The 26,387-nt window shown below is 49.4% G+C and overlaps 1 protein-coding gene and 1 long non-coding RNA gene across 4 annotated transcripts; one reads left to right on the top strand and one right to left on the bottom strand.

Annotated features, from left to right (window-relative positions):
- On the bottom strand, positions 1-26,155 carry HPN (hepsin). Of its 3 annotated transcripts, XM_008969213.7 has the most exons (13): positions 26,004-26,155; positions 25,354-25,568; positions 18,595-18,696; positions 18,470-18,511; positions 6,721-6,850; positions 6,527-6,649; positions 6,354-6,394; positions 6,011-6,176; positions 5,707-5,897; positions 1,239-1,334; positions 903-1,045; positions 553-717; positions 3-336 (listed from the first exon to the last, which is right to left on the bottom strand). In XM_008969213.7, exons 2-13 carry the CDS (start codon positions 25,367-25,369, stop codon positions 298-300), a joined length of 1,254 nt encoding a protein of 417 aa, XP_008967461.1. In that variant the 5' UTR covers positions 25,370-25,568; positions 26,004-26,155; the 3' UTR covers positions 3-297. The 3 variants fall into 3 exon arrangements, with proteins under 3 accessions (XP_054960082.1, XP_054960081.1, XP_008967461.1); XM_055104107.2 differs by having other exon boundaries at positions 1-717; positions 25,354-25,423; positions 26,004-26,128; XM_055104106.2 differs by having other exon boundaries at positions 1-717; positions 26,004-26,108.
- LOC134729621 (uncharacterized) lies at positions 9,446-25,338 on the top strand. Its single transcript, XR_010110878.1, has 4 exons — positions 9,446-13,339; positions 14,871-14,965; positions 22,021-22,275; positions 22,367-25,338. It is a non-coding gene; the product is annotated as an uncharacterized LOC134729621 (long non-coding RNA).
- Positions 26,156-26,387: the final 232 nt, after the last annotated feature.

Below are 26,387 nucleotides of genomic sequence, written 5' to 3'. Positions count from 1 at the left end.
CGGAGGCCGCATTAATCAAAACCATCTTTATTATTTAAAGAGCATCCCGTCATCCGGGGCACCTAGACAGGAGTCCCAGACAGCAGAACAATATTTACATGGGGGTCAGGAGGGTGAGGTTGGGTGGTCTCGGGGCTGAGTGGGCCCGCCACTGCGGAAGAGAGGACCCTGGAGGGAGGGTGTCCTTGGACCTGTGGACCGGGCCCAAGAAGAAAAACGTCCCATCCTAGGCCCAGCGTGGATCCCACCACTGGGATCACCTCGGGCCCTGGAGGCTGCGCAGCGAGAAGCCACCGGTCAGAGCTGGGTCACCATGCCGCTGGCTTCGGAGTGAGTCTGGGGAAAGACAGCTGGGGGCTCCCGAGGTCTGAGAGGTTTCCACGTCCCACCACTGGCTTCCCTTCCCCAGGAACCCTTCAAAGTCCATCTGTTCCCAAGGGGGGCCCTCTTCTAGGCCTGAGCGTAGGTTTCCTAAAACAAATCTCTGCCTCCCTTCCCCCATTAGACACCCAAACATCCCCACCCTGGCTCCCATCTGGACCCAACTTTCACCTTTATGGCCTGGAAGATCCACTCCCGGAAGTCACTGACTTTGGTGTAGACGCCTGGCTTCTGGGCCAGGGCACAGCCAGTGCCCCAACTCACAATGCCACACAGCCGCCAACGTGGCGTCCGAGAGATGCTGTCCTCACACACAAAGGGACCACCGCTGTCGCCCTGGGAGGGGAGAGGGAGGTCTGGCTGGAGGCCAAGGTGGTTGGACAGGAGGCCCCCCCGGGATGACATGGGCTGTGGCCCCAGAGCCCTCAGGCTTTTAGATGGGGAGCCCGACCACCCACTCCCCTGCGTCTCCATCCCTGGGGTGGCAGCAGCCAGGGGGCTGCCCCTACAGAGTCCCTCACCTGGCAGGCATCAATGCCACCCTCGGGGTAGCCAGCACAGAACATCTTGGGCTTGATCTGGTTTCCATAGAAGTCAGCGCCATTGCAGACATCATTGCTGATTATGGGGACTCGAGCCTCCTGGAGTACCCCGGCCTGTTGGCCTGGGGGTGTGTGGGCAAGGCTGGCCAGAGCTGGGGGGTGTACACACCCCCCTTCCCTCCTGGTGCCCACCCCATTCCCCTCAGCATCCCTACTCCTCATGGTCAAGACTCATCCAACCAGCCAGACTGCCCATCCCCAGCCCAGTTCAGAGTCTCCCAAACGGTGACATCAGAGGCAGAGGACAGGACTCACCATAGTACTGCGTGTTGCCCCAGCCCGTCACGGTACAGATCTTGCCATCCACCAGGGCCTGGCCGGCAGCTGGGAGGCACACAGGCTGGATGTATTCTGTGGGAGAGACAATGCTGGTCCAGCCCCCGCTGGCCTGCCCCACCTAGTACAAACCTCTGTCCAGCTGCTACCACGGCCCCTAACACACCCTGCCCTCTCTGTTCTTTAAAAAAAAAAAAAAACCACAATAGGCCGGGCACAGTGGCTCATGCCTGTAATCCCAGCACTTTGGGAGGCCGAGGCAGGAGGATCACTTGATGTCAAGAGTTTGAGACCAGCCTGGCCAACATGGCGAAACCTCATCTCTACTAAAAATACAAAAATTAGCCGGGCATGGTGGCACGCACCTGTAATCCCAGCTACTCGGGAGACTGAGGCAGGAGAATCACTTGAACCCAGGAGGTGGAGGTTGCAGTGAGCCGAGATCACGTCATTGCACTCCAGCCTGGGCGACAGAGCAAGACTCTGTCTCAAAAACAAACAAACAAACAAAAAAGCCACAACAGAAGTCGCCACGTACCGAGAGCTCATCGCATACTAGTCGCCTTCCTGCACCATTTTCTTTAATGTTTCATCAGCCCAGAGAGGTAGGGTCTATATTATCCCATTTTACAGAGGGGGAAAATGAGGCCAAGTCACGTGTCCAAAGTTTCATAACATGTATGTTTTAACACAGCTTGTTTTCATTTCTAAGCCTGCAGTGTCACCCAGGCCAGAGTGCAGTGGCAGGAACATGGCTCACTGCAGCCTCGACCTCCTGGGCTCAAGCAATCCTCCTGCCTCAGCCTCCCAAAGCACTGGGATTACAGGTGGCAGGTGCCTGTAATCCCAGCTACTCAGGAGGCTGAGGCAGGAGAATCGCTTGAACCTAGGAGGCAGAGTTTGCAGGGAGCCGAGATTGCACCGTTGCACTCCAGCCTGGGTGACAGCAAGACTCTGTCTCAAAAAAAGAAAGAGAGAGAGAGAAGAAAGAGAGAGAGAGAGAGACACTCCTATCTTGAGACATTTGACTTCCGCCTGGCAGAAAATCATAATAATAAATACACAGGTCTACAGAGAGAGTGGTAACCCTGAGATGTGGTGTCCTTGTGCAGTGCACAACCTATGCAAGGGTTCCTGGCAGCCCTGCCTGTTGCCTGCTGATGACATCACCTGCCTGAGTCTTAGAGCTCTCAGATGTAGAATGGAAATAATAATCACTTATCCCCAGAAGTTGTAGTGAGAAATTGGTGAGTCATTGAGTTGCATGCCAGGCAAACAGCAAGTGTTCATATAACTAGTAAAAGTATTAAACAACAACAGTACAATTGCTAACATTTACCAGTGTTCACTACGTGCTGGCAGTTCTCTAAGCTCTTTACTCATATTAACCCTTTTAATTGTCTCAATAACCCTAGGAAGTCATTTTACAGATAAGGGAAACTGAGGCACGGTGAGGTGAAGCCATGTGTCCAAGATCACACAGTTGGCAAATATCTGAATCTGACCCCAAAGCCCATGCTGTGACCCCCTCAGCCCTGTGTCTGAAACCCCAGCCGCTTCCACCTGTCCACCTGTCCTCAAAGATGCGTCCTTACTTCAATATTAACTCTCTCACTCTTTTCACTAAGGAGAAGGGTGTGGCAACGATCTTGGCTCACTGCAACCTCCACCTCCTGGGTTCAAGTGATTCTCCTGCCTCTGCCTCCAGAGTAGCTGAGACTACAGGTGCCTGCCACTACACCTGGCTAATTTTTGTGTTTTTAGTAGAGATGGGGTTTCACCACGTTGGCCAGGCTGGTCTCAAACTCCTGACCTCAAGTGATCTGCCCACTTCAGCCTCTCAAAGTGCTGGGATTACAGGCGTGAGCCACCATGTCAGGACAGGGTTTGGTTTTAAAGAAAAGCACGTATCACTCCCTTCAATGGGAAACCAGTACCACAGATCATGAAAAATAAAATAAACATAAAAATAAACATAATGCCAACCCCAACATGGCCCTGGATTCTCCGTCACCAGAGCGTGGGGGCCACAAGCACAGATTCCAGTGCCAGTCCACCTGGGCACAAATCTTTGCCGTTCACCAGCTGTACAAATTTGGGGCATTGTTTGCCTTCTTTGGGTTGGGACCTTTTCCTGGGTGGAAAACAGGATCTTAAGAGAACCCTCCTTACCAGGGTGTGCTGGGGTTGCTGTGAGAACTAAGTGAGTCCATACACAGGACATATTTGGAATGGTGCCTGGCACACTGCTATGTTTACCAGATTATTTTACTGTGTTGTGTACACTCATCATGTACTCCCTTAGTCCCCTTTACTACTTCATGATCATGAACTCGCTATACTCGAATACTCAATCATGAACTCGAATACTACTCGCTATTACTACTTCATGATCATCATTATCACCGTTATTATTATTATGTTCTGAGACAGGCTCTCGCTCTATCACCCAGGCTAGAATGCAGTGGTGTGATCATGGCTCACTGCAGCCTTGATCTCCTGGGTGATCAGGTGATTCACCTGCCTCCGCCTCCCAAGTAGCTGGGACCACAGGCGTGCACCACCACAGCCAGCTAATTTTTTTTGTTTGTAGAGATGGGTTTTTGCCATGTTGCCCAGGCGAGTCTTGAACTCCTGAGCTCAAGCGATACCCCCGCCTTGGCCTGGGATTACATGCCCAGCCTATTTTTATTATTATTATTACACTGCAGCCTGCTGAAATCTGAAGCCCAGGGCCTGCTTTTAATCCAAAAGGAAGATGTACGTGTTGGAGAGGTGTTAAGGACATGTTGGCACCCAAGTGAGTCTCAGTAAGACCAAGGGAATACTCCAGGGAATTGTAGAGGGAATGACTCCTAACTTACTTTCTAAATCTGATTCATTCATTTTTTAACACATTTTCTTTTCATTTTATTAGTTTTTTGGTAACAGCTTGATTGAACTATTATTCACATATTAGACAATTCCTTTTAAAGGCACAAGTCACTGGCTTTTTGTGTAGTCACAGACAAGTGCAACCATGATCATGATCGACTTAGAATCTTTCATCACCCAGACAAGAAACCTTGTGTCCTTCACCAGTCACCTCCCAATCTCCCATCCCCACCTCCCACCCTGCCACCATCAATCAACTTTCTATCTCTACCGATGTGCCTATTCTAGACATTTCTTTTCTTTCTTTCCTTTTCTTTTCTTCTTTTCTTCCTTCCTTCCTTCCTTTCTTTTCTTTCTCTTTCTTTCTTTCTTCTTTTTTTAACAGACAAGGTTTTGCTCTGTTACCCAGGCTGGAGTACAGTGGCACAATCCTAGCCCACTGCAGCCTCAAACTCCTGGGCTCAAGTGATCCTCCTGCCTTAGCCTCCTGAGTAACTGGAACTACAGGTATCCGCCACCACACCTAGCTCATTTTTTTTAAGTGATGGGGTCTTGCTATGTTGCCCAGGCTGGTCTTAAACTCCTGAGCACAAACAATCCTCCCATCTCAGCTGCCCAGAGTGCCAGGATTACAGGCATGAGCCACCGTGCCCAGCCTTGTACATTTCATACAAGTGGCATCCTACAGTATGTGGCCTTTGTGGCTGGCTTGTCTCATTCAGCACTGTTCTCAAGTTTCATCCTTGTGGTAGCATGAATCAGTACCTCATTCATTTCTATGGTCCAATATTCTCCCATTGTGTGGATATACCACATTTTTTTTTGTTATTTATTTATTTATTTTCAAGATGACAGAGCCTTGCTCTGTCAGCCAGGCTGGAGTACAGTGGTGTGATCTCGGCTCACTGCAATCTCCACCTCCCGGGTTCAAGAGATTCTCCTGCCTCATCCTCCCGAGTAGCTGGGATTACAGGCGTGTGCCACCACGCCAGGCTAATTTTTGTATTTTTAGTAGAGATGGAGTTTCACCATGTTGGCCAGGCTAATTTTTGTATTTTTAGTAGAGATGGAGTTTCACCATGTTGGCCAGGCTGGTTTCAAACTCCTGAGCTCGTGATCCACCCACCTCGGCCTCCCAAAGTGCTGGGATTACAGGCATGAGCCACCGCGCCCGGTCAATATACCACATTTTCTTTATGCATTTGTCCGATGAAACACTCGGGCTGTTTCCGTCTTTGGGCTATTATGAATAATGCTGCTATGAACACTGATGTACGAGTTTTGGTGCAGACACAGTTTCCATTTGTCTTAGGTATATACCTCCTGTCCTGGGAGTGGAAGTGTTGGGTCCAATGGTAACTTTATGTATACTTCTTGGGGAAATGCTGGCAAGTTTTCCAAATTGGCTGCACTGATCATTGATAGTTAAGGCCCACTTTGTGCTCCCTCGAGATCATTCCCCTTATTGCCAAGGATGCCTGAACCATAAGTTGATTGCCCTGTGCCCCTGGTCCCCTCCTCTGTCCTCCTGGCCTCAGGTCCTCAAGCCCCAAGGCTCAGCCCTTAGACTTACCTGTGAGGGGCAGGGGACTGGAGAGGTGGACCAGGGCAATATCGTTGCTGTTCTCCTCGCTGTTGGGGTCCCGAAAGGGAAGATAGCCCCCGTGGTAGACCACAGCCTGCACCCCCAGCTGCAGGCCGTGGGGAGAGGCCTGGGCCACAGCACCGGCAAACACTCGCCATCGGGACAGGACCCGGTTCCGCCTACCAGGGAAAGGGGTGGAGGGTGGCCACCTGACTGGCCACAATCCGCCCTCCTCCCCACCGTCTCTCCGCTCCTCTGCCTCCCCATCATCAGTGCCATTGGGGGCACTCACTCCGGGAAGCAGTGGGCGGCTGTCAGCACCCAGTCCCCGGAGAGCAGGGATCCCCCACAGAGGTGTGCTCCATCATAGCGAAGGCTGACTTGCCACGGCCACCGGCCCAAGCTGGTGTCCCGGCCTCCCACGATGCGGTCCACGGGCAGCTTCCTGCGGCCACAGTCTGTGGGACAGGGGTCAGCAGGGGGCGGCGACAGGGGACTGGAGCCAAGGTCCCCAGAGCCCAGGCTTGGCCCTGCCCTAGGGGGTCTGAAAGTACATGGCCCCATCCTGGGGAGCTTGAGGGGACGTGGCCTCCCCAAGGGCCTAAAGGAGAGGGTTCTGAGTTTTAGGATCTCACCTTGGCAGATGGCGGCCAAGAAACGGCCTCTGGGGCAATCACTGGGAGAGATGGGATTGGAGACACAGAAAGAAAGGAAATAGAGACCAGTTAAGACAGGTGGAAGGAAAACGGGGAGAGGGAGTGCCTTGGGGGTCTGAGGTGTTGCCCCACCTGCCCGCTGCCCTCCTCACCACACGGAGATGACCTCCAGCAGCCTCTGGGTGTGGGGCAGCCTCCCCTCGTCCACACAGAAGAAGCCCGACGTGCCATTGGCGCCCGCCGTTCGCACGTCCAGCTCGGAGTGGGTCAGTGCCCTGGGCGGGGCAGGGGTTAGGCCTGCTCCCCAGCCCCTCCCGGCTCCCACCCCTCCGAGGGCCCCCAGTACCTGAGGAAGCCCATCTCCTCGCAGCTGAGTCCGGCTACCCTGGCGTTGGAGCGCGAGGAGCACAGCAGCCGCCATGTCCCTTCCGTCTTGTCAAAGACCATGAGCCGAGCGTCCGCAGAGCTGACCTGCACTGCAGGGCGACAGGGCCCGGGGCCGCCTGGGTCCCACAGCCAGGCTCCCCACATGCTTCCCCAGCCGGAGCCCCTCCTGGCCTGTGCTCCAGCCATGTGGTGTAGACGTGAACCCCAGCCCACCGGAGGGTTGCAGCCTCCACATCTGCGATTGCATCTGGAATCATGACTCAAGGACTTTTTTTTTTTTAAGACAGGGTCTCACTCTGTTGCCCAGGCTGGAGTGTAGTGGTGTGATCTTGGCTCACTGTAGCCTTGACCTCCCAGACTCAAGAAATCCTCCTACCTCAACCTCCTGAGTAGCTGGGACCACAGGCGTGCACCACCACACCTGGCTAATTTTTTTGTTTGTTTGTTTTGGTTTTTTTTGTAGAGACGGGTCTTGCCATGTTGCCCAGGCTGGTCTTGAACTCCTGGGCTCAAGCAATCTTCCTGCCTCTGCCTCCTAAAATGCTGGGATTACAGGTGGGATTACAGAGCACCATGGCACTCTGCCAGACTCAAGGACTCAGGTCGGACCAATCAACAGCAGCCTTGAGGCTGTGGCCAGCCCCTCCGCGAACCAGGGGAACTTCACTCTCCATTAGAAGTCCTAAGTTGGCTGCTCAGGAGCTGCAGGTCTGGAAGGTGACTTGGACATTCGGGAAGAAAAAAAACCATTTAACCAAGTTCCCAAGAGAATCCAGCACATGAGGCTGGACCTGTTAAGGGTCATCTTCACCCTCTTGAGGGAAAAAGTGAGCTAACGTGGAGGAGAGTCAAGAGATTTCTGATAACATTTTATTTTATTATTGTATTTTTTGTGGAGAAACCGAAGCTCTTTATTAGTATGTTTGTCATTTGTCTTTTTCCATTTGTCTTTGGCCACACCCTTAACTCATATAAAAAGACCTCTCACTTTATATGTACACAGACAGCAAATGGAAAATAGAAGAACAAATTTGTTGCCAGTTTGTAGATCATAGCCTGGTTTCTTCATATGAACTTTTCCATAGCTATATGGAGTAGTATTATTATTACATAATATAATATTAATATATTGTTATAATATAATATTAATATATTGTTATAATATAATAATATATTATTATAATATAATATTGATATATTGTTATAATATAATAATATATTATTATAATATAATATCAATATATTGTTATAATATAATAATATATTATTATAATATAATATTACTATATTATATTATAATATAGTAATATTATATAATAATATATTATATTATAATATATTAAGATAATATAATATTACTATATTATATTATAATATAACTATATTATATTATAATATATTAAGATAATATAATATTAATATATTATATTATAATATATTAAGATAATATAATATTACTATATTATATTATAATATAGTAAGATAATATTACTATATTATATTATGATATATTAATATAATATTACTATATTATATTATGATATAGTAATATAATATTACTATATTATATTATAATATAGTAATATAATATTACTATATTATATTATAATATAGTAATATAATATAATATTACTATATTATATTATAATATAGTAATATATTATCATTATAATATAATATTAATATATTATCGTTATAATATAATATTAATATATTATCGTTATAATATAATATTAATATATTATCGTTATAATATAATATTAATATATTATCGTTATAATATAATATTAATATATTATCGTTATAATATAATATTAATATATTATCGTTATAATATAATATTAATATATTATCGTTATAATATAATATTAATATATTATCGTTATAATATAATATTAATATATTATCGTTATAATATAATATTAATATATTATCGTTATAATATAATATTAATATATTATCGTTATAATATAATATTAATATGTCATAATATAATATCAATATGTTATAATATAATATTAATATATTATTATATATTAATATATTATTATATAATATTAATATATTATTATATTATAAGAATATATTATTATTATACTATCATATTAATATATTGTTATAATCTAATAATATATCATTATTATATAATAATGATATATCATTATTATATAATAATATATTATTATAATGATATATCATTATGATATAATAATATTGATATATTATTATTATATAATATTGATATATTATTATATAATATTGATATATTATATAATTATATATATTATTACATAATATATCAATATTATATAATAATGATATATCATTATATAATAATATATATTATTATATAATGATATATCATTATATAATAATATTTATTATATATTATTATTATATATTGTTATTATATAATAATATATTATTATACTATATATTATACTATATATCATTATATAACAATGATATATCATTATATAATAATAATATATTATTATATAATTATATATTTTTATTATATAATAATATATTATTATATAATTATATATTTTTATTATATAATAATATATTATTATACTATAATATTAATATATTGTTATAATACAATATTAATATATTATTATATAATATTAATATATTATTATATAATATTAAGATATTATTATTATACTATAATATTAATATATTGTTATAATATAATATTAATATATTATTATATCGAACAGATTAACTCTCCTTCCAGGGTGATTTCTATCTTTTAAAATATGTATTTATTTGGGAGGCCGAGATGGGTGGATCACAAGGTCAGGAGTTCAAGACCAGCCTGGCCAAGATGGTGAAACCTCGTTTCTATGAAAACTACAAAAATTAGCCAGGCGTGGTGGCAGGTGCCTGTAATCCCAGCTACTCGGGAGGCTGAGGCAGGAGAATTGCTTGAACCTGGGCAGCAGAGGTTGCAGTGAGCCAAGATCGTGCCAGTGCACTCCAGTTTGGGCGACAGAGTGAGACTCCATCTCAAAAAAAAATATATATGTATTTATTTTATGTTTATTGATTTATTTTTTTGAGACAGAGTCTCACTCTGTTGTCCAGGCTGGTGTGCAGTGGTGCAATCTCAGCTCACTGCAACCTCTGCCTCCCGGGTTCAAGCGATTCTTCTGCCTCAGCCTCCCGAGTGGCTGGGATTACAGACATGCACCACCATGCCCAGCTAATTTTTTTGTATTTTAAGTAGAGATGGGGTTTCACCATGTTGGCCAGGCTAGTCTCAAACTCCTGACCTCAGGTGATCTGCCTGCCTCGGCCTCCCAAAGTGCTGGGATTATAGGTGTGAGCCACTGCACCCGGCCTTAAAATATGTATTTATTTTAATTGACAAAATTATATACATTGATGGTGTACAAGATGATGTGAAATATGTATACGTTGTGGAACGGCTAAATCAAGCTAATTGACACATGCACTACCCTTTGTGTGTGGTGAGAACACTTAAAATATCTTTTAGCAATGTTCAAGTATATAATATATTGTTATTAACTATAATCACCATGTTGTTCAATGTATCTTTTGAACTTATTTTTCCTGTCTAATGGAAATTTTGAATTATTTGTCCAACAAGACATTTATATCTTTAAATTAAATAATATTTAATCATTTTGGTATAAATACTTCTCATTTCTTAAACTTACCCTTCTATGTTTTATGAAAAATAACTTTAATAATATAGTATAAATACATATCAATTTTTAATATCGGAATTCATTTCCCATCTGATAACTTTTTTTTTTTTTTTTTTGAGACAGAGTCTCGCTCTGTCACCCAGGCTGGAATGCACTGGTGCAATCTTGGGTCACTGTAACCTCCGCCTCCCGGATTCAAGCCATTGTTCTGCCTCAGCCTCCCGAGTAGCTGGAGCTACAGACACATGCCACCACACTTGGCTAATTTTTTGTATTTTTAGTAGACATGGGGTTTCACCATGTTGGCCAGGCTGGTCTCGAACTCCTGACCTCAAGTGATCTGCCTGTCTTGGCCTCCCAAAGTGCTGGATGACAGGCGTGAGCCACTGCACCTGGCCCCCATCTGATAACATTTTAAAGCCCCTTGATACAGCCAGGTTTGAAGAACCTCTGTGACTGTTGGTTAAGTGAGTTAGTAAATCATATCCCCTTTTGTTTTTAGCCAGTTTATTTTGTCTTTTTGTCTTTTGTAGGCTGAAAACCTTTGACTAATACACCAGACTGCCAATCTTGACTATTGCCAGATTGATAATCAATATCCTATAGTCAGAAAGAAAAGAAGAGGGAAAGAAGGAAAGAAAGAAAGAAAACAATAATGATCTTTTTATGCAGGACTTGTCAGAGCCTTGAATATGCTAAAGTGCGTAATTCTCCAAGCAGAGGATGGAGTATTCATTCATTCACTCAGCAAGCGTTAACTGGACACATACTCCATGCCCAGTGAGGGGTGATCCTGGAGACACAGATGGCCGAGACAGTCCTGGGCTTTGCTTTCGGCAAACCACATTATAGGGGATAGGGAGACAGATGGCCATAAAATGTCACCCAGCCAAACACATCATTACAAATTGTGACATGAGGCAGGGCTGGGATACACGAGAAGGCTAGAGGGAGCTCCCGGGAGACTGTTCATGTCTGGGGCTGGTTGGGGGGCAATTTGTGGTGAGAACAGATGTCCCCTGAAACCCCTCAGTCTGTTCCCCACACACCTCAGAGGAACCTGTTAACACCTAAGTCAGGTCACAGACCCTGGGGTATTGATTTCTATTTACCAAACACTTTGTACCTGCCAGGCTCTATTTTAGGCAGTGAACAAATCACCACTGCAATGAACAAATCAGACAAAAACCCCGACCCCTGTGGAACTCAAAGCTCAGTAGGTGAGACAAATCAAGAAAGGGACAAATAAGTAGGATATGTGTCACAAGATAGGAAGGGGCCACAGAGAAAAATAAAAATGCCACCGAAGGAGGGGAGTGCCGGCGTGGAGGGTGGGGTGAGGTTGCACTTTTCAGTCGCTGCAAGGAGAGCGTCCCTGGGAAGGTGGTGCAGGAACAAAGACCTGCAGGAGGTGAGAAAGTGTCAGGAGGTGTGTGAGATCAGCACGGAGACAGAGGGACTTGCAGATGCAAAGATCCCAAGGCTGGTGTGGGGGACTGGGGGCAGTGCTCCAGGAACAGTGGGAGGCCGGAGCAGAGTGAGCCAGGGAGGGGCAGATCAGGTGGGAGCTAGAAATAGAGCAACATCAGGGCTTTGCTGGCACCTGTTGTGAGGTGCAGCCAGGGGAGGGCCCTGACCTGACTCAGGTGGTCACCAGCTCCCTCTGGCTGCAAGTGGGGAACCAGCATGAGCCACTGTACCCGGCCCCCATCTGATAACATTTTAAAGCCTCTTGAGGCAGCCAGGTTTTAAGACCCTCCAGAATTGCCGGTTAAGTGAGTGAGTCATACCCCCTTTGTGGGATATGATTGGGGGGCAGGGATGGGAGCAGGGAGGCCAGGGAGGAGGCTCTGGGATGTCCAGAGGGGAGGGGAAGGGGGCTGGAGCAGGGTGGGGGCAGTGGAGGGGGAGAAGAGTTCAGATTTTGGAGAGGTTCTGTAGGTGCAGCTGACAGGGTTTCCTGCAAGATCTGATTCATGGGTGACTGGAGGAACTGGGAGGGTAACGGAGGGGTTTGGCCTGAGCCTGAAAAGATGGGGCTGACAGAGATGGGGACGGAGGGAGCAGGTTCGGGGAGAGATCAGCTGTGAACCTCTTTGTCCTTTCCTTTCCTTCTCCCTGCCACTTTTTTTTTTTTTCTTTTTTGAGACAGGGTCTCGCTCCACCACCCAGGCTGGAGTGCAGTGGCACGATCATAGCTCATTGCAGCCTCAACCTCCTGGGCTCAAACGATCCTCCCGCCTCAACCTCCCAAGTAGCTAGGACCACAGGGGCATACCACCACACCCTGCTAATTTGTTTACTTTTTTATGTTAGGATAAAGCTGAGTGACAATAGCCAGGTTAGAACCCAGCAAAGCCTGAGCTAAAAACGCCTTTTAAATTTATTTTTTTCTGTAGAGACAGGGTATTGCTATATTGTCCAGGCTGGTCTCAAACTCCTGGCCTCAAGCAATCCTCCCACCTTGGCCTCCCAAAGTGCTGGGATGGCAGGTGTGAGCCATCGTGTCTTTTTGACCTTTTCTCAAGAGCCTCCTGCCTGGCCTGGGCTCTGAGAGCACATTCTGGGAAACCGAGTCAAATAAAAACTTGCTTTTGCATCCTCTTAGAAGGAACCTGGTGAGGCCACACACCAGCTGAGGGGTCTTCCCACAGCCCCGCAGGTTGGGACAAGGAGAAGCAAGACTTCCAAGTAGAAGTCTCCCCAGCTGAGGACCTACTGTGTGCCTGGGGCTAGGCTACCTCTGCCCCACCATCAACCAAGGCCTCGTCGCACACCCCAGGAGCCACGAAGATCATCCCCAAATTCCAGACGGGGAAGCTGAAGCTCAGAGAGGTGGGGTGGCTTCCCCAACGTCACCAAATGCACGAGAAGCAGGGAGAGAGGATTCGAAATCAGGTCTGAGTGACTTCAAACCCCAAGCTTTAACATTGCCCTGGACAGCCTCTCAAGAGACTTCCCCTCTGGAGGGTTAAACAACAGCACAGTAATAATAGCACTGGCTACGTTTACTGGGGGGTGTCAGTGGGCTGGCCCCATGCTATGCATCCTATCCAAGTGGCTCTCTGAATCCCACAACCATCCTCGGAGATAGTGACCACTTCGGTTTTTTTTTGTTTTGTTTTGTTTTGAGACATAATCTTGCTCTGTTGCTCAGGCTGGAGTGCAGTGGCGTGATCTTGGCTCACTGCAACCTCTGCCTCCCGGGTTCAAGCGATCCTCCTGCCTCAGCCTCCCGAGTAGCTGGGATTACAGGCGCATGCTACTACACCCGGCTAACTTTTGTGTTCTTAGTAGAAACAGCGTTTCACCATGTTGGCCAGGCTGGTCTCAAACTTCTGGCCTCAGGTGATCCACCTGCCTCGGCCTCCTCAAGTGCTGGGATTACAGGCATGAGCCACCGTGCCCAGCCAATAGTGACCACTTCCATGCCCATCTTACAGATGGGAAAACTAAGCCTCAGAGGAATAAACTTGCCCAGGGGCACACGGCTAACCAGCAAAACCGGGACTTGAACCCAGACCAGCATATTCCCTGTTCCTTCTGTGGGTCTCATACAAACCCTTGCCTGTCTCCCTGCCTAATATATTCAGCTACGGCCGGCACTGAAAAGCCACCTGGCTGGCCTGCCTTAATGATGGCCTCCTGCTCTGGGGTTGGGGCAGGGAACGCCTGGCACCTCTGGCTGTGGGGTCCTCATCACCCCATGAATTCCAAGGCCAAGTCTCAGGGTTTGAAACACCAACTGGGGCGGGGAGGGGGGTGGATTCTTATTTTATTTTATTCTATTTTAAGTTTGTTTTGAGATGGAGTCTTGCTCTGTCTCCCAGGCTAGAGTGCAGTGGCACAATCTCAGCTCACTGCAACCTCTGCCTCCTGAGTTCAAGCGATTCTCATGCCTCAGCCTCCCAAATAGCTGGGATTACAGGCACCAGCCACCACGCCCGGCTAATTTTTGTATTTTTAGTAGAGATGGGGTTTTGCCATGTTGGCCAGGCTGGTCTCCTGACCTCAAGTGATCTGCCCATTTGGGCCTCCCAAAGTGCTGGGATTACAGGCGTGAGCCACCGCACCGGCCTGGCCTGCCTTAATTACGGTCTCCTGCTCTGGGGTTGGGGCAGGGAATGCCTGGCACCTCTAGCTGGGGGGTCCTCATCACCCCATGAAAGCCAAGGCTTGGAGTTTGAAACACCAGCTGGGGCAGGGAGAGGGGTGGATTCTTATTTTAAAATGACTGTTAACTGCTCTGGAAATGTGATTTCCAGAAAGTGTGAGGTTTTAGGGGGGAAAAATCACTTTATAGATGTGTGTTGGGGGAGATGGGAGTGGGGAGAGAACATCAAATGTCCCCTCTGGCTATTTTTAAAGTCACACTCTCTGCTGCTGTTTCTCACTTTTAAATTCTTTATTCTTGTTCCTATCATTTCAGGCAACACAAAAAGGATGTTCTGGGTCACCTGGTGTGCCTGCCAAGTTGTTGGATATATTTAGAAGTGTGAAAATCCCAGGAAAAAAAAAAGCGAGGTGGGGATACAAGCTTGGGGTTGTTTTTGTTTGTTTGTTTGTTTGTTTCATCATTTCCCTGAGTTGTTGAAAAACCCAAGTACCTCTGTAGGGCGGGGGCGTGGCGCTGGCCAGAGCCAGGTGTGAGTGGTGGCCTCGCTCCTTTCCAGCTGGAGGCCCATGACTCTCCAGTTCATCTCAGTGTTTTGGCTTTGGGTGCACTCATAACTCAAGGATTTCCTGAGAACCTACTATGTGCCAGGCACCATCTGACCACAAAAGGTCCCTGCCTTCCTGGAGTTCGCCAGGAGTAAATAATTCACAATGAGTGAGGAGGGTTTTACCGGGGTGGCAGGGACACACCATAGGGTGAGAGGCCATAGAGTCTGGAAGTCCAGGAAGATCTTGCTCAAGAAATTTCAAGAAAGAATTTCAGGAGTGAGATACAAAAGCCAATGTCCACTGTGCTGGCTAAGAGGCAAGTACTGCACAGCCTTTTTTTTTTTTTTTTTTTTGAGACAGACTCTTGCTCTGTCACCCAGGCTGGAGTGCGGTGGCGTGATCTCAGTTCACTGCAACCTGCAACCTGCGCCTCCCAGGTTCAAACAGTTCTCCTGCCTCAGCCTCCTGAGTAGCTGGGATTACAGGCGCCCGCCACCATGCCTGGCCAATTTTTGTGTTTTTAGTACAGATGAGGTTTCACCATGTTGGCCAGGCTGGTCTCGAACTCCTGACCTCAGGTGATCTGCCTGCCTCGGCCTCCCAAAGTGCTGGGATTACAGGGGTGAGCCACCGCACCCCGCCCAAGTACTACACAGATTTTTATCTCCTCTTATTCTCACTGATTCTTCTTACCCCCATCTCACAGATGAGGAAATTGAGTCTTGGAGAGAGTAGGGACTGGTGGGAGGCCCCACAGCTCAGAAGGAACTGTGCAGAACTGAAATCTGCCTCTAGGTGTGAGCTAGAAAGAAGTGGGTGAGTAGAGACTTCTGTGTGAGCAGGTCATTTGAGCGAGGGACTGGGCCCTGAGGGTGCTAGAAGCCAGTGTGAGGTGGGGGTGGAGAGGGGCCTCCACACTAGGAGCCTTGGAGCCTGTGATGGGTTGGGATTTTATCTCAATGCCACGTGTTGTCACGGAGGGGCTTTTGACAGGGGCGTGATCCCTTCGCTCTGTCTCTGATGTGTGGTCAGCCTCGGGCAAGTCAGTTTGCTTCACTGGGACTCAATTTCCCCCAAATGCAAAATGTTGGGATGTAACAGCCCTAACTTCATAGGCCTGCTGGGTAAAGGCTGCCGCCAGGGCCTGGCATATGTCAGTCTTTACTATGGCAATGAATTCAGCTGTTCTTTTTTTTTTTTTTTAACAAGCAATCAAGTGTAGACATTATATACAGTTACTACGCAGGCTGCCTGGGTTCAAATCCCAGCCCTGACACTGACTAGCTCCATGACCTGGGGCAAGTCACTCAGCCTTTCTGTGCCTCAGCATCCCCATAGGAAAATGGGTTGTGGTGGTGCACACCTGTAATCCCTGCACTTTGGGAGGCTGATCTGAGAGGACTGCTTTGAGCTCAGGAGTTCAAGATCAGACTGGGCAATGTAGCAAGACCCCATCTCTACTAAAAATTTAAAAAATGAGGTTGGGTGTGGTGGCTCATGCCTGTAGTCCCAGCACTTTGGGAGGCCGAGACGGGTGGATCACCTGAGGTCAGGAGTTTGAGACCATCCTGGCCAACATGGTGAAACCCCGCCTCTACTAAAAATACAAAAATTAGCTGGGTGTGGTGGCACGTGCCTGTAGTCCTAGCTACTCAGGAGGCTGAGGCAGGAGAATCACTTGAACCTGGGAGATGGAGATTGCAGTGAGCCGAGATCACGCCACAGCACTCCTGCCTGGGCGACACAGCGAGACTCTGGCTCAAAAAGATAAAAATAACAATAATTTGTTATTGACAAAATAATTTTGTGTAGGCATGGTGGCATTAGCCTATAGTCCCAGCTACTCAGAAGGCTGAGATGGGAGGATTGCTTGAGCCCAGGAGATGTAGGTTACAATGAGCTAAGATCGTGCCACTGCACTCCAGCCTGGGCGACAGAGCAAGACCCTATCTCAAAAAAAAAAAAAAAAGAAAGAAAGAAAGAAAAAAAAAAAGAAAAGAAAAACAACAGGTTGTTGGGAAGACTTAATGAGTTGATATCATAAGGTCCCAAGGCCTTGGCTGGTGCATACAAATGCTAAGTGCTGGTAATGATGATTAATGTTGATGTTGGCTTTTCTTGTCTGGATTTTCATTTCTGATTTTAGTGTGAACTGAATCCTTTATGGAATTAGATGAGGCTCACAGACATGAAAAATACATCCCACCACCCAACTTCCCCTTTTTTCCTGCTGTCCTGCATCAGGGAATGGCAGCTTGAAGTTGGCATTTGGGAAGATTCATTCATTCATCCCACAGTTAGTTTCTTTATCTATTTATTTGTGTGGCCATTCATTCCACATGCCCGCAGACACACTTACAGTGGATAAGTCTAAGAGCTGTTCCTGGCCCCTCGTTCCCCAGCTGCATGTCCTCTCTGGTCCTCATTTTGCACATCTGTAAAATGGAGCTAATACCAGGGACAGGCGCGGTGGCTCATGCCTGTAATCCCAGCACTTTGGGAGGCCAAGGCGGGTGGATCACAAGGTCAGGAGATCGAGACCGTCCTGGCCAACATGGTGAAATCTCATCTCTACTAAAAATACAAAAAATTAACCAGGCATGGTGGCACACGCCTGTATTCCCAGGTACTTGGGAGGCTGAAGCAGAAGAATCGCTTGAACCTGGGAGGCGGAGGTTGTGGTGAGCTGAGACCGCACCATTGCACTCTAGCCTGGGTGACAGAGCAAGACTTTTTTCTTTTTTAAAACAAACAAACAAAAAAACTACCTCCTAGGAGAGTTAGAAGGGTCCACTGAATTTATATCATGCCTCCCCAACATGTTTTCACCATGCCACGCAGTAAGAAACACATTTTTACATCCTGATGTGGCCCATAGCTCTGTGGTCTGGGGCAAACTGCCGCATTGCTCAAAGCCTCAGTTTCCCCATCTGTAAAACAGGGAGAATAACAGTCCCACCCTCAGAGTGTGGGGATGCAGTGGGATTACATGTATATGGATGCAAAAAAAAAAACAAACAAACAAAAATTAGCATAACCTTTACTTACTGAGAGATGTACTGTGATAGTCTGTAATCTAATCTATTTCATACTTAAAAAAAAAACATGGTTTTCCAACTCACTAATTTAATTTTATGAGGCACTCATGAGTAATACACTGGTGTCTGAAAAAGTCTGGGTTAGACATGTGGGGTGCTTAGAATAGTGCCTGGTACATAGCAGGCACTCGATACAAATGCACTATTATGATTAGCATTTCTGCATGCATTTGTACATTTATTCAACAAATACGCTTGTTGAGCTCCCGCCAGATATACGTGTCCTCCAGGGCTCCCCCAGAGGGTCCCAGCCTGCTCCACTCACCTGGGTACAGCGGCTCCTGGTCACTCCTGAGGAGAACAGCCACTGCAGAGAAGGGAGGGGTGAGGGCAGGCAGGCTGGAGGCTGCAGGGGCCAGGGGAGGTCAGAGGCACAGGAACCGCTCTCACCAATGGCCCAGGATGCCGCCCCGATGGCTGTCAGAAGTAGCAGGGTCCCCGCAGTGAGAGCTGCCACCTTGGGTCTGGAGCAGCATGGCACAGTCCGGCCACCTGCAACAGACACCATGCTGGGGCCACAGCCAGGCCTGTCCTCATTGCGGCAGGGTCTGGGCCCGAGGCCAGCTCTGCCCTGCCCCCAGGGCTAACTTATTATGCCCAAGCATGTCCTCCCCAGGCCCAGTTTCCCGGGGCCAGCAGTTGACAGGGCTGTTCCTCCCCTGCCGTGTGAACAACCAGGTGTCCAGCTCCCCCAGGGTTCCAGCTGGGAGGGGTGCATGGCCGGGCCACCTGCCACGGTCTCCACCTCCGCCCTGCACTTTCCTGGCACTTAGGGAATGTCTCCTCTCCAGTGACACTGTGCTTTTGTATTTCTGTCTTTGCTTTGGGCCATCTCTTCTTGGGACTGTGACCCCCAACCTTTGCCCTCTTGGTAGCTCTCTTCCCTGCCGCTGGCATTTCCTCGCTGCCTCAGTCGTTTCTGCTGTTCTAGATGCTTTGCCCCTAGATACCCCCTAAATCAGACCTCTCTCATGGTACCCAGTTGCAAGATCAAATTTGCCCCTCCACTTGAAAATCTGCCAGCCTCATTTTATTTTATGTATTAATTTTTTTAGCGACGTGGTCTTGCTATGTTGCCCAGGCTGGTCTCAAACTCCTGGGCTGAAGCGATCTTCCTTCCTCAGCCTCCCAAAATGCTGAGATTACAGGAGTGAGCCACTGCGTCTGGCCAGCCTCATTTAAAAATATTGACCCTACCCCTTCCTAGCCGGAACCTAAGGCAGGTGCCATCATATCTTTGAGCCTCAACTTTCTTATCTATTAAATGGGCATCCACTGAGCACCTACTTCTAAAAATAATAATTTAAAGTTATTTTCAAGAAGAAGAATAGCTCAAATTGTATTGATGCCTCCTAGGTGCTAAGCACCGTTCTAAATACATCAGCTCATTTAGTCCTTATTTCAATCCCACAACTATGATTCCTGTTTTTGAGATAGCTCAGAGAAGTGGGGTCACGTGCCCACAGTGACAGCCTGGAAGAGGCAGAGCAGCGTCCAGAACCCTGGGCAGGTTTGATGCCAGGTCCCCTGTGTACAGCCACGAAGCCATCCTGGCTCTCACTGTGCGGAAGTGCCTGGCACATAGCAAGTTCTCTATAAATGCTTTATAAATCATCAGAGATGTGTGGGCCCGAGCAACTCCCTTCCCCTCTCTGAGCCTCAGCCTCAGTTTTTTTTCTTTTCCTTCCTTCCTTCCTTCCTTTCTTTCTTTCCTTCTTTCTTTCTTTTTCTCTCTCTCTTTCTTTTTCTTTCTTTCTTTTTTTTTTGAGACAGGGTCTCACTGTGCTGCCCAGGCTGGAGTGCAGCAGCGCGATCATGGCACACTGCAGTCTCAAGCGCTCAGGCTCCGGTAATTCTGAGCCTCCCGAGTAGCTGGGATTATAGGCGCACACCACCATACCTGGCTAATTTTTGTATTTTTTGTATTGACGGGGTTTGCCATGTTGACCAGGCTGGTCGTGAACTCCCAGACTCAAGCTATCTGCTTGCCTCAGCCTCCTAAACAAAGTGTTGGGATTGCAGGCGTAAGCCACCGCGCCTGACCCTCAGTTTTTTCATCAGCCTAAAGAAGCTTTATTTGTTTACCATCCTACTGAACATCCGCTGTGTGCCTGGCACCTTTCTAGGTTCCGGGAACATAACCCAAAGAAGACAGATAAGGTTACGACTCTCAGGGGTTCACGTTCTCATGCGTGTAGGTGGGGAGTGGGAGACATTAACAAGGAAACAAGTAAATGAACCCAATAATTTCCAGATTGTGGCAGAGGCTGTGAAGAAAACCATGCAGGCTGGGGCAGCAGGTGGGCTTCTGCAGGGGGATCAGGGATCACAGGGCCCCCCCTAGAGGAGACTTCTGAGCTAAGCTCTGAAAGGTGAGGTGCCAGCCACGCACAGACCACAAGGAAGGGCACTGTGGGCAGAGGGAACGGCAAAGGCCTTGAGGCAAGAATAAGCAGGCTCTGTTATGTCAGAGGCTGGAGAGGCCATCGAGACGGCCAGATGGCCAGAGCTTGGGGAAGGTAGTGGGAACCAAGGCTGGGGCCAGCTAGGGAGGCCTGGTGGCACAGGAAAAGGGATTTTATTCCCAGGGCAAAGAAGTCCTGGAGATTAAAACTCCTAGCCGGGCTCAGTGGCTCACGCCTGTAATCCCAGCACTTTGGGAGGCCGAGGCGGGCAGATCACGAGGTCAGGAGATCGAGACGATCCTGGCTAACATGGTGAAACCCTGTCTCTACTAAGAATACAAAAAATTAGCCGGGCGCAGTGGCAGGCACCTGTAGTCCCAGCTACTCGGGAGGCTGAGGCAGGAGAATGGCGTGAATCCGGGAGGCAGAGCTTGCAGTGAGCCGAGATCGCGCCACTGCACTTCAGCTTGGGCGACAGAGCGAGACTCCATCTCAAAAAATAAATAAATAAATACATAAATAAATAAAAGCCAACCCCTTCACTAGGGATTATAAGAGGGCCAAAGAGTAAAGGCTGCTGAAAGACTTCAGCTGGGCCTGGCTTGGGTTCAACTGCCCTTGGCAGCCGCAAAGCACCCCAAGGCGGCAGGAGCTCCCAGCTCGCCCATCTGCACCCATGGTGATGTGGCTGGTGAACCCAGCACCAGGCCAGCACCTGAAACAGAGCAGGGAGTGGTCTAGGACCTTCCTGGTGTGGCCATTATCTGGGTGTCTTAAGAATTTGAGAGCTCAGGCTGGGCACGGTGGCTCATGCCTGTAATCCCGGCCCTTTGGGAGGCTGAGGCGGGTGGATCACTTGAGGTCAGGAGCTCAAGACCAGCCTGGCCAACATGGTGAAATCCCGCCTCTACTAAAAATACAAAAATTAGCTGGGTGTGGTGGTGGGTGCCTATAGTCCCAGCTACTCGGGAAGCTGAGGCAGGAGAATCGCTTGAACCCGGGAGGGGGAGGTTGCAGTGAATCAAGATTGCACCACTGTACTCTAGCCTGGGCAACAGAGCGAGACTCTGTATTAAAAAAAAAAAAAATTGAAAGCTCAGTGGCTCCCATCAAGGCATGAGGAAACACTCTCTTCCCCAAAAGAGGCCCCAGTGGGCCAGACCAGCCCAACTACTGCCGGCTGACCCCTGCCGGTCCTGCGAGGGGCTCTCAGGCCTGCCCCCCGACTCTGCCCAGGACCACTCTCCAGGTTCCAGCAGGAGGTCTTGGCTCCCGACAGCCACTGGGCTGGTCTTGCTTGCTTTGTTTTCAGCTGTGCCTGCCAGGGCTCTAGGCCACGCAGAATGCAGCCTAGAGGCCTTGGCACATCTGGTGGGACAGGAAGCAATGCCACTATGTATGTGTTTCCTAGGGTGAGAGGAAGAACCTCCTTCCATGCTGTGTGGTTCAGAGGACTTCAGCGCCTCCAGTGGGACAGGAAGCATCTGCATCCTGGGGTTCCCCCAGTATGAGAGGCATCCTCCCTGCATGTCTCTACTGGGACAGGCAGCATCCTCATCTGGCCCAGGGTGTGGGACGCATCCTCATCCTCCCTGCGTGTCTCTACTGGGACAGGCGGCACGTCATCATCAATTCTTTGATCCCAGCAGCAGGGCTATTTCCCTTGGTAAGCCAGACCTCCCCCACCCCTACATCTCCCTGAGACTCTCTGCCCCTGCTTCTCCAGGCCCCTCTGGATGCCTTGGGTCTTCTCATAGGTCAGTTCTTCCGCCTCCACCATTTGGCTGCGAAGACCCCCACGCGTAACACCTTTGGCTGTCTGGCTCTGAAAATCCACTCAACTGGTGGCTCCCTGTCTCGGGCCTCATCTTACATGACTGCAGCTTCCTGTATAAATGCTCTCCTCTTTGGACTTCTGGGACACCACGCGCACCTGATTTTCCTTCCCGTCTCTGAGGCTGCTGTCTCCACCCACCCTCTACCTACTCCATAAAATCCAGAGTTTGTAGGGCTGGCCGCAGCTTCCCCCTGCTCCTCCTTGCCCCTAAGTCTGTCTCACCTACCTCTGTGGACTCAGTTTCCCCTCTGTCCCCAGCCCTAGACCCTCTTCCAGGTCCCAGGTCAGGGCTCCTGCAGTCCTTTAAATACCTTTTAAATACCTTTTCCCTGGGACCTCCTAGTCCCTTTGCCCCTACCAGGTCCCAGAATGTCTCCCCAATGTCTCCCCAAGTATATTCTTCCTCCCAGGTCCTGTCTCAGAGGCCCTCACTCCTAGGACCACCCCCATCTGCATAACATTCCCCTCCCCCCACAGCCTGCCAATCCTCCTGAGTGACTCTCCTTCCCCCGGTTCCTTCTTTCCCTCCATCTGCACCTTGCTCCGGCCCCATCCAACCGCTGGGCTCAGTCTCCCTTCTAGCGCACCCTCCACACGGAGGCTTGGGGAACCTACTGAGACACCAAATCCAACCTGTCCCCTCTTTACCTATAGAACCCTCTCTGACTCCCTAGTACCCCCCGGACAGCTTAAGTCCCTCAGCCTGGCATTTCCAGCCCCACTACGGTATAAGCATGGCTTTTAGAGATTTGGGAGTATGTTTCCCCCAATTCTCAGACAACCATGTGGGTCACTATCAGGCACCAGAGAGAGCTTCCAAAAAGCAACCCAAACAGTAGAACTTGTAAAATACAAGTTAGACAAGAGAAGCAGGGACTAACCACTGGCGCCACCTTGTGGAGAGACCTGGCACTGCAAGGAATTGGCCGGCTCTTCCCCAAAACAGTCCCACCCCTGCCTGGTCCAGTTTGCACACCTCTTCTCCCACCCAGCTCCACTTCCAACTTCACCTCCAGAAATACCACAATTGGCTACGTGCACACCAGCGCTGTGTCACCTCCCAGCTTCCCAGAGAAGAGCAAGAGCCTTGCTCTTCCCTCTGCCTGGCATCCTTGGAATTGCAACTCCAGTATCACCTCCTCCAATTCCAAGTTTCCAGGCAGCACCAAGAAGCCAGCAGCAATAACAGTGACACCAACAACAGCAGCCGCTGCAGCCACAACGGCTCTCTGAATCACACACGGACGCACCGCCCTACCCTAACCCCGTTCAGTCCTGCACAGCATCGTTAAATCCTTGCAGCTGTTCACGAGGAAGGCGCCATTGCCATCACCCCCAGTTTACAGATGAGAAAAGGAGGCCCAAAGTCTGGCAGCCACCAAACCCGGGTCACCTGGCAAGTAAGTGCAGAATCGGAACCCTTCAGCATCTGTGTCCAGGTTCGACTTCCACACCCCTAGCCCTGACAGCAGGACTCCCCTCCGAGACCAGCCCGGAGCTGCCAGGGAGGCACCAGAGCCCACTTTGTGTCTGTTTCTCTTTGTACCCAGGCCATCTCTGTCCATCCGGGCATTTTCTGCTTTTCTTCCCTGGCTCATTCACCCATGGGCCCAAGCCCTGGTGCTGTCCTTCCGGCAGCTCCAGGAAAGAGATTGTCCCCAAGGAGCTGGACTCTGTCATCCACCTGCTCGTCTAGGGTGCAATGCCTTCTCCTGAGTAACTGGGAGCCTGGGTTCCCTCTGGACCGCAGCTGATTGGTTTGGGGTCTGAATTGCCAGCTGTGCCGAGACCCGAGGAGGCCAGAGATCTGAACTAATCATTTCAGCCAACACGCTCAGTGCTTCCTGCCCATCCTGGCATTTCAGGCCTCGCCCCACGCTGTTGGACATGCACTGTCACCCTCTCCATTTCACAGATGAGAGAATGGAGGCCCAGGGAGGACACGCCGTCTGCCCAGGGCCACACAGCTAGAAAGTGCTACTGTCCAGGACTGAGCCCGGCTATCCTGGTTGCAGGAAGAAGAGAGGGAGTCAGCCCCAGCTAGGGGAAGGCAGAAAGAACAGGCCGCCCCTCCATGCGCCCCTCCAGCTGGGTCCCATGTGTGAGAGGTAGAAAGGAAGCCAGGCTAGCTGGGGGCTGCCCAGAGACTCCCAAGGGCCAGCAACTCCATGACGCAGTCTCTCTCTGTCATCCTTATGGTGGTTTCTCTGCCGTCTCTCCCCTCTCCATCCATCCAGGCCCAGTCCAAAGTCCTCCCTCTGCTCTTTTGCCCACAGAGCCAGGAGGTGGAGGAATGTCTGGGATCGGTGGGGGTCCTGGGTCTCTGGGACTCCGAGTCTGCCAACCTCTGTCATGACAGCTCTGCTTGATGGCATGCGTCTTATATGCAGAGCCCCAGACCAGTGCCTGGTGTGTGTCATGCATTCAACAACCTCACAGAGGGAGGACTGGGATCCATGCTTGACCCAGAGGGAGACCAAAGCCCTAAGAATAATGTCGCTTGCACAAGATCACACAGCAAAAAAGATGGCAAGAGCAAATTCAAATGCAAGCCTGTGTGTTTGACTCCAAATCTGTGTCCTTAACCATGACAGCTACAGCCTCCCCGCCTCAGCCCCAGTAGAGGACAAGTCCAGAGTTAGCTGAGAAATCACTGGGGGATGAGGGGAAACTGAGGCAGCACGCCAGGAAGGTCACATAGGGTAGAAGGGAGGCTGGTGGTGGCACAGCTGCACAGAAAATGTGGTTAATAGTTAATCAGGTGGAGGAGGACTAACAGGGGGTGGGGATGCATCTGGGAGGGGTGCCCGGAGAGAGGGGGCTCCGAAGAGTAGAGGGTAGAGAAAAGAGCACAGAGGGCGGGGCGCCAGGCAGAGCCAAAGCTGGGGCTCAGGGAAGGGGACTCACCCTCCTTCTGCGCCATGTCACTGCCTCTTGTTAATGATTCCCTGGCTGACCTCCTGGGCCAGGGTGGGACCTGTGAGGAGATGGACGGGGAGGCAGGGCCTGGGGGAGCCCAGCCCAGCCCAGTCCTGGCGCCCCCAGTCCCAGGCGTCCATCCAGGCAGGCTGTAGGGACTGGGCCTTGGCCAGAGCACGCCGTGATCACGGACGCAGATTGGGCTGGGTTCAAGGATGGGGTCAGTGTCTGACCAGCAGCGGGGGGACGCCTGGATTTGCAGGGATGGGGACCCCCATGCCTGAGCCTGGTGGAGCAGGGGACTGAGGATCCCAGTTTGAGGGAGGAGACAGCTGAGGACCTGAAATCATAAGTCTTGGGAAAGGAGGAATTTGGGGGCCAGGACTCCCTAGTATGAGGGAGGAGGGGCCTGAGGGCTGGAACTCCTGGGTCTGGGGAGGAAAGGACTGGGGTCCAACGGCTGAGTCTGAAGGAAGAGCAGGCCAGAACACCTAGGTGCTTGGGGGGACGTCATAGTGCCCCCTCTTCAGGTCCCCAGGAACCCCTCTATTAGGAGGTGGGCATTAGGCTGGGTCGGGGGATGAGGGAACCCCTGTCCTCAGGGCTGGAACTGTGAGTCTGGGGGCCCTTGTCCTTACCCTGGGGTCCAGCAGGTGGGGGCGGAGCCTCGAGGTAGTGCCGGGGTCGGGTCAGTCTCCAGGCCTGGGCAGGAGCATGGTGGCCCCGCAGCAGCGGGCGGCCTGGAGGCAGAGGCGGTGGCGTGGGGCCTGCTAGGCCAGGCTGCCTCACCTGAGGAGGAGGGGGCTGGGCGAGGGGCGGGCGAAGGGGCGGGGAGGGGCCGGACCATTCGATTGGCAGCGCTGGAGGCCACCTGGCTGATGGGGCCGGGCTTGTGGGGGCTGGACCAGGCGGGCCCAGCTACGGGGCTCGCCTTGGACCTCCAGGGGGACCCAGGTGTGCCTGTCTGCGGGGATGTGGGAACAGGGACAGGCCTGGCTGGAGGCTGGGGGTTTAGGGAGAAA

Source organism: Pan paniscus, chromosome 20, assembly GCF_029289425.2.
Source record: "Pan paniscus chromosome 20, NHGRI_mPanPan1-v2.0_pri, whole genome shotgun sequence".
NCBI classification, from domain to species: Eukaryota; Metazoa; Chordata; class Mammalia; order Primates; family Hominidae; genus Pan; species Pan paniscus.
The sequence above is the reverse complement of the archived record's forward strand: the minus strand, read 5'-3'. Positions and strand labels throughout refer to the sequence as shown.

Coding starts and splice junctions, on each gene's coding strand:
- HPN (XM_055104107.2), bottom strand. Junction 6,851..18,469: donor CCAGGAGCCGCTGTACCCAG/GTGAGTGGAGCA, acceptor GTCGCCCTGCAG/TGCAGGTCAGCTCTGCGGAC. Junction 1,046..1,238: donor GGGCAACACGCAGTACTATG/GTGAGTCCTGTC, acceptor ACACACCCCCAG/GCCAACAGGCCGGGGTACTC.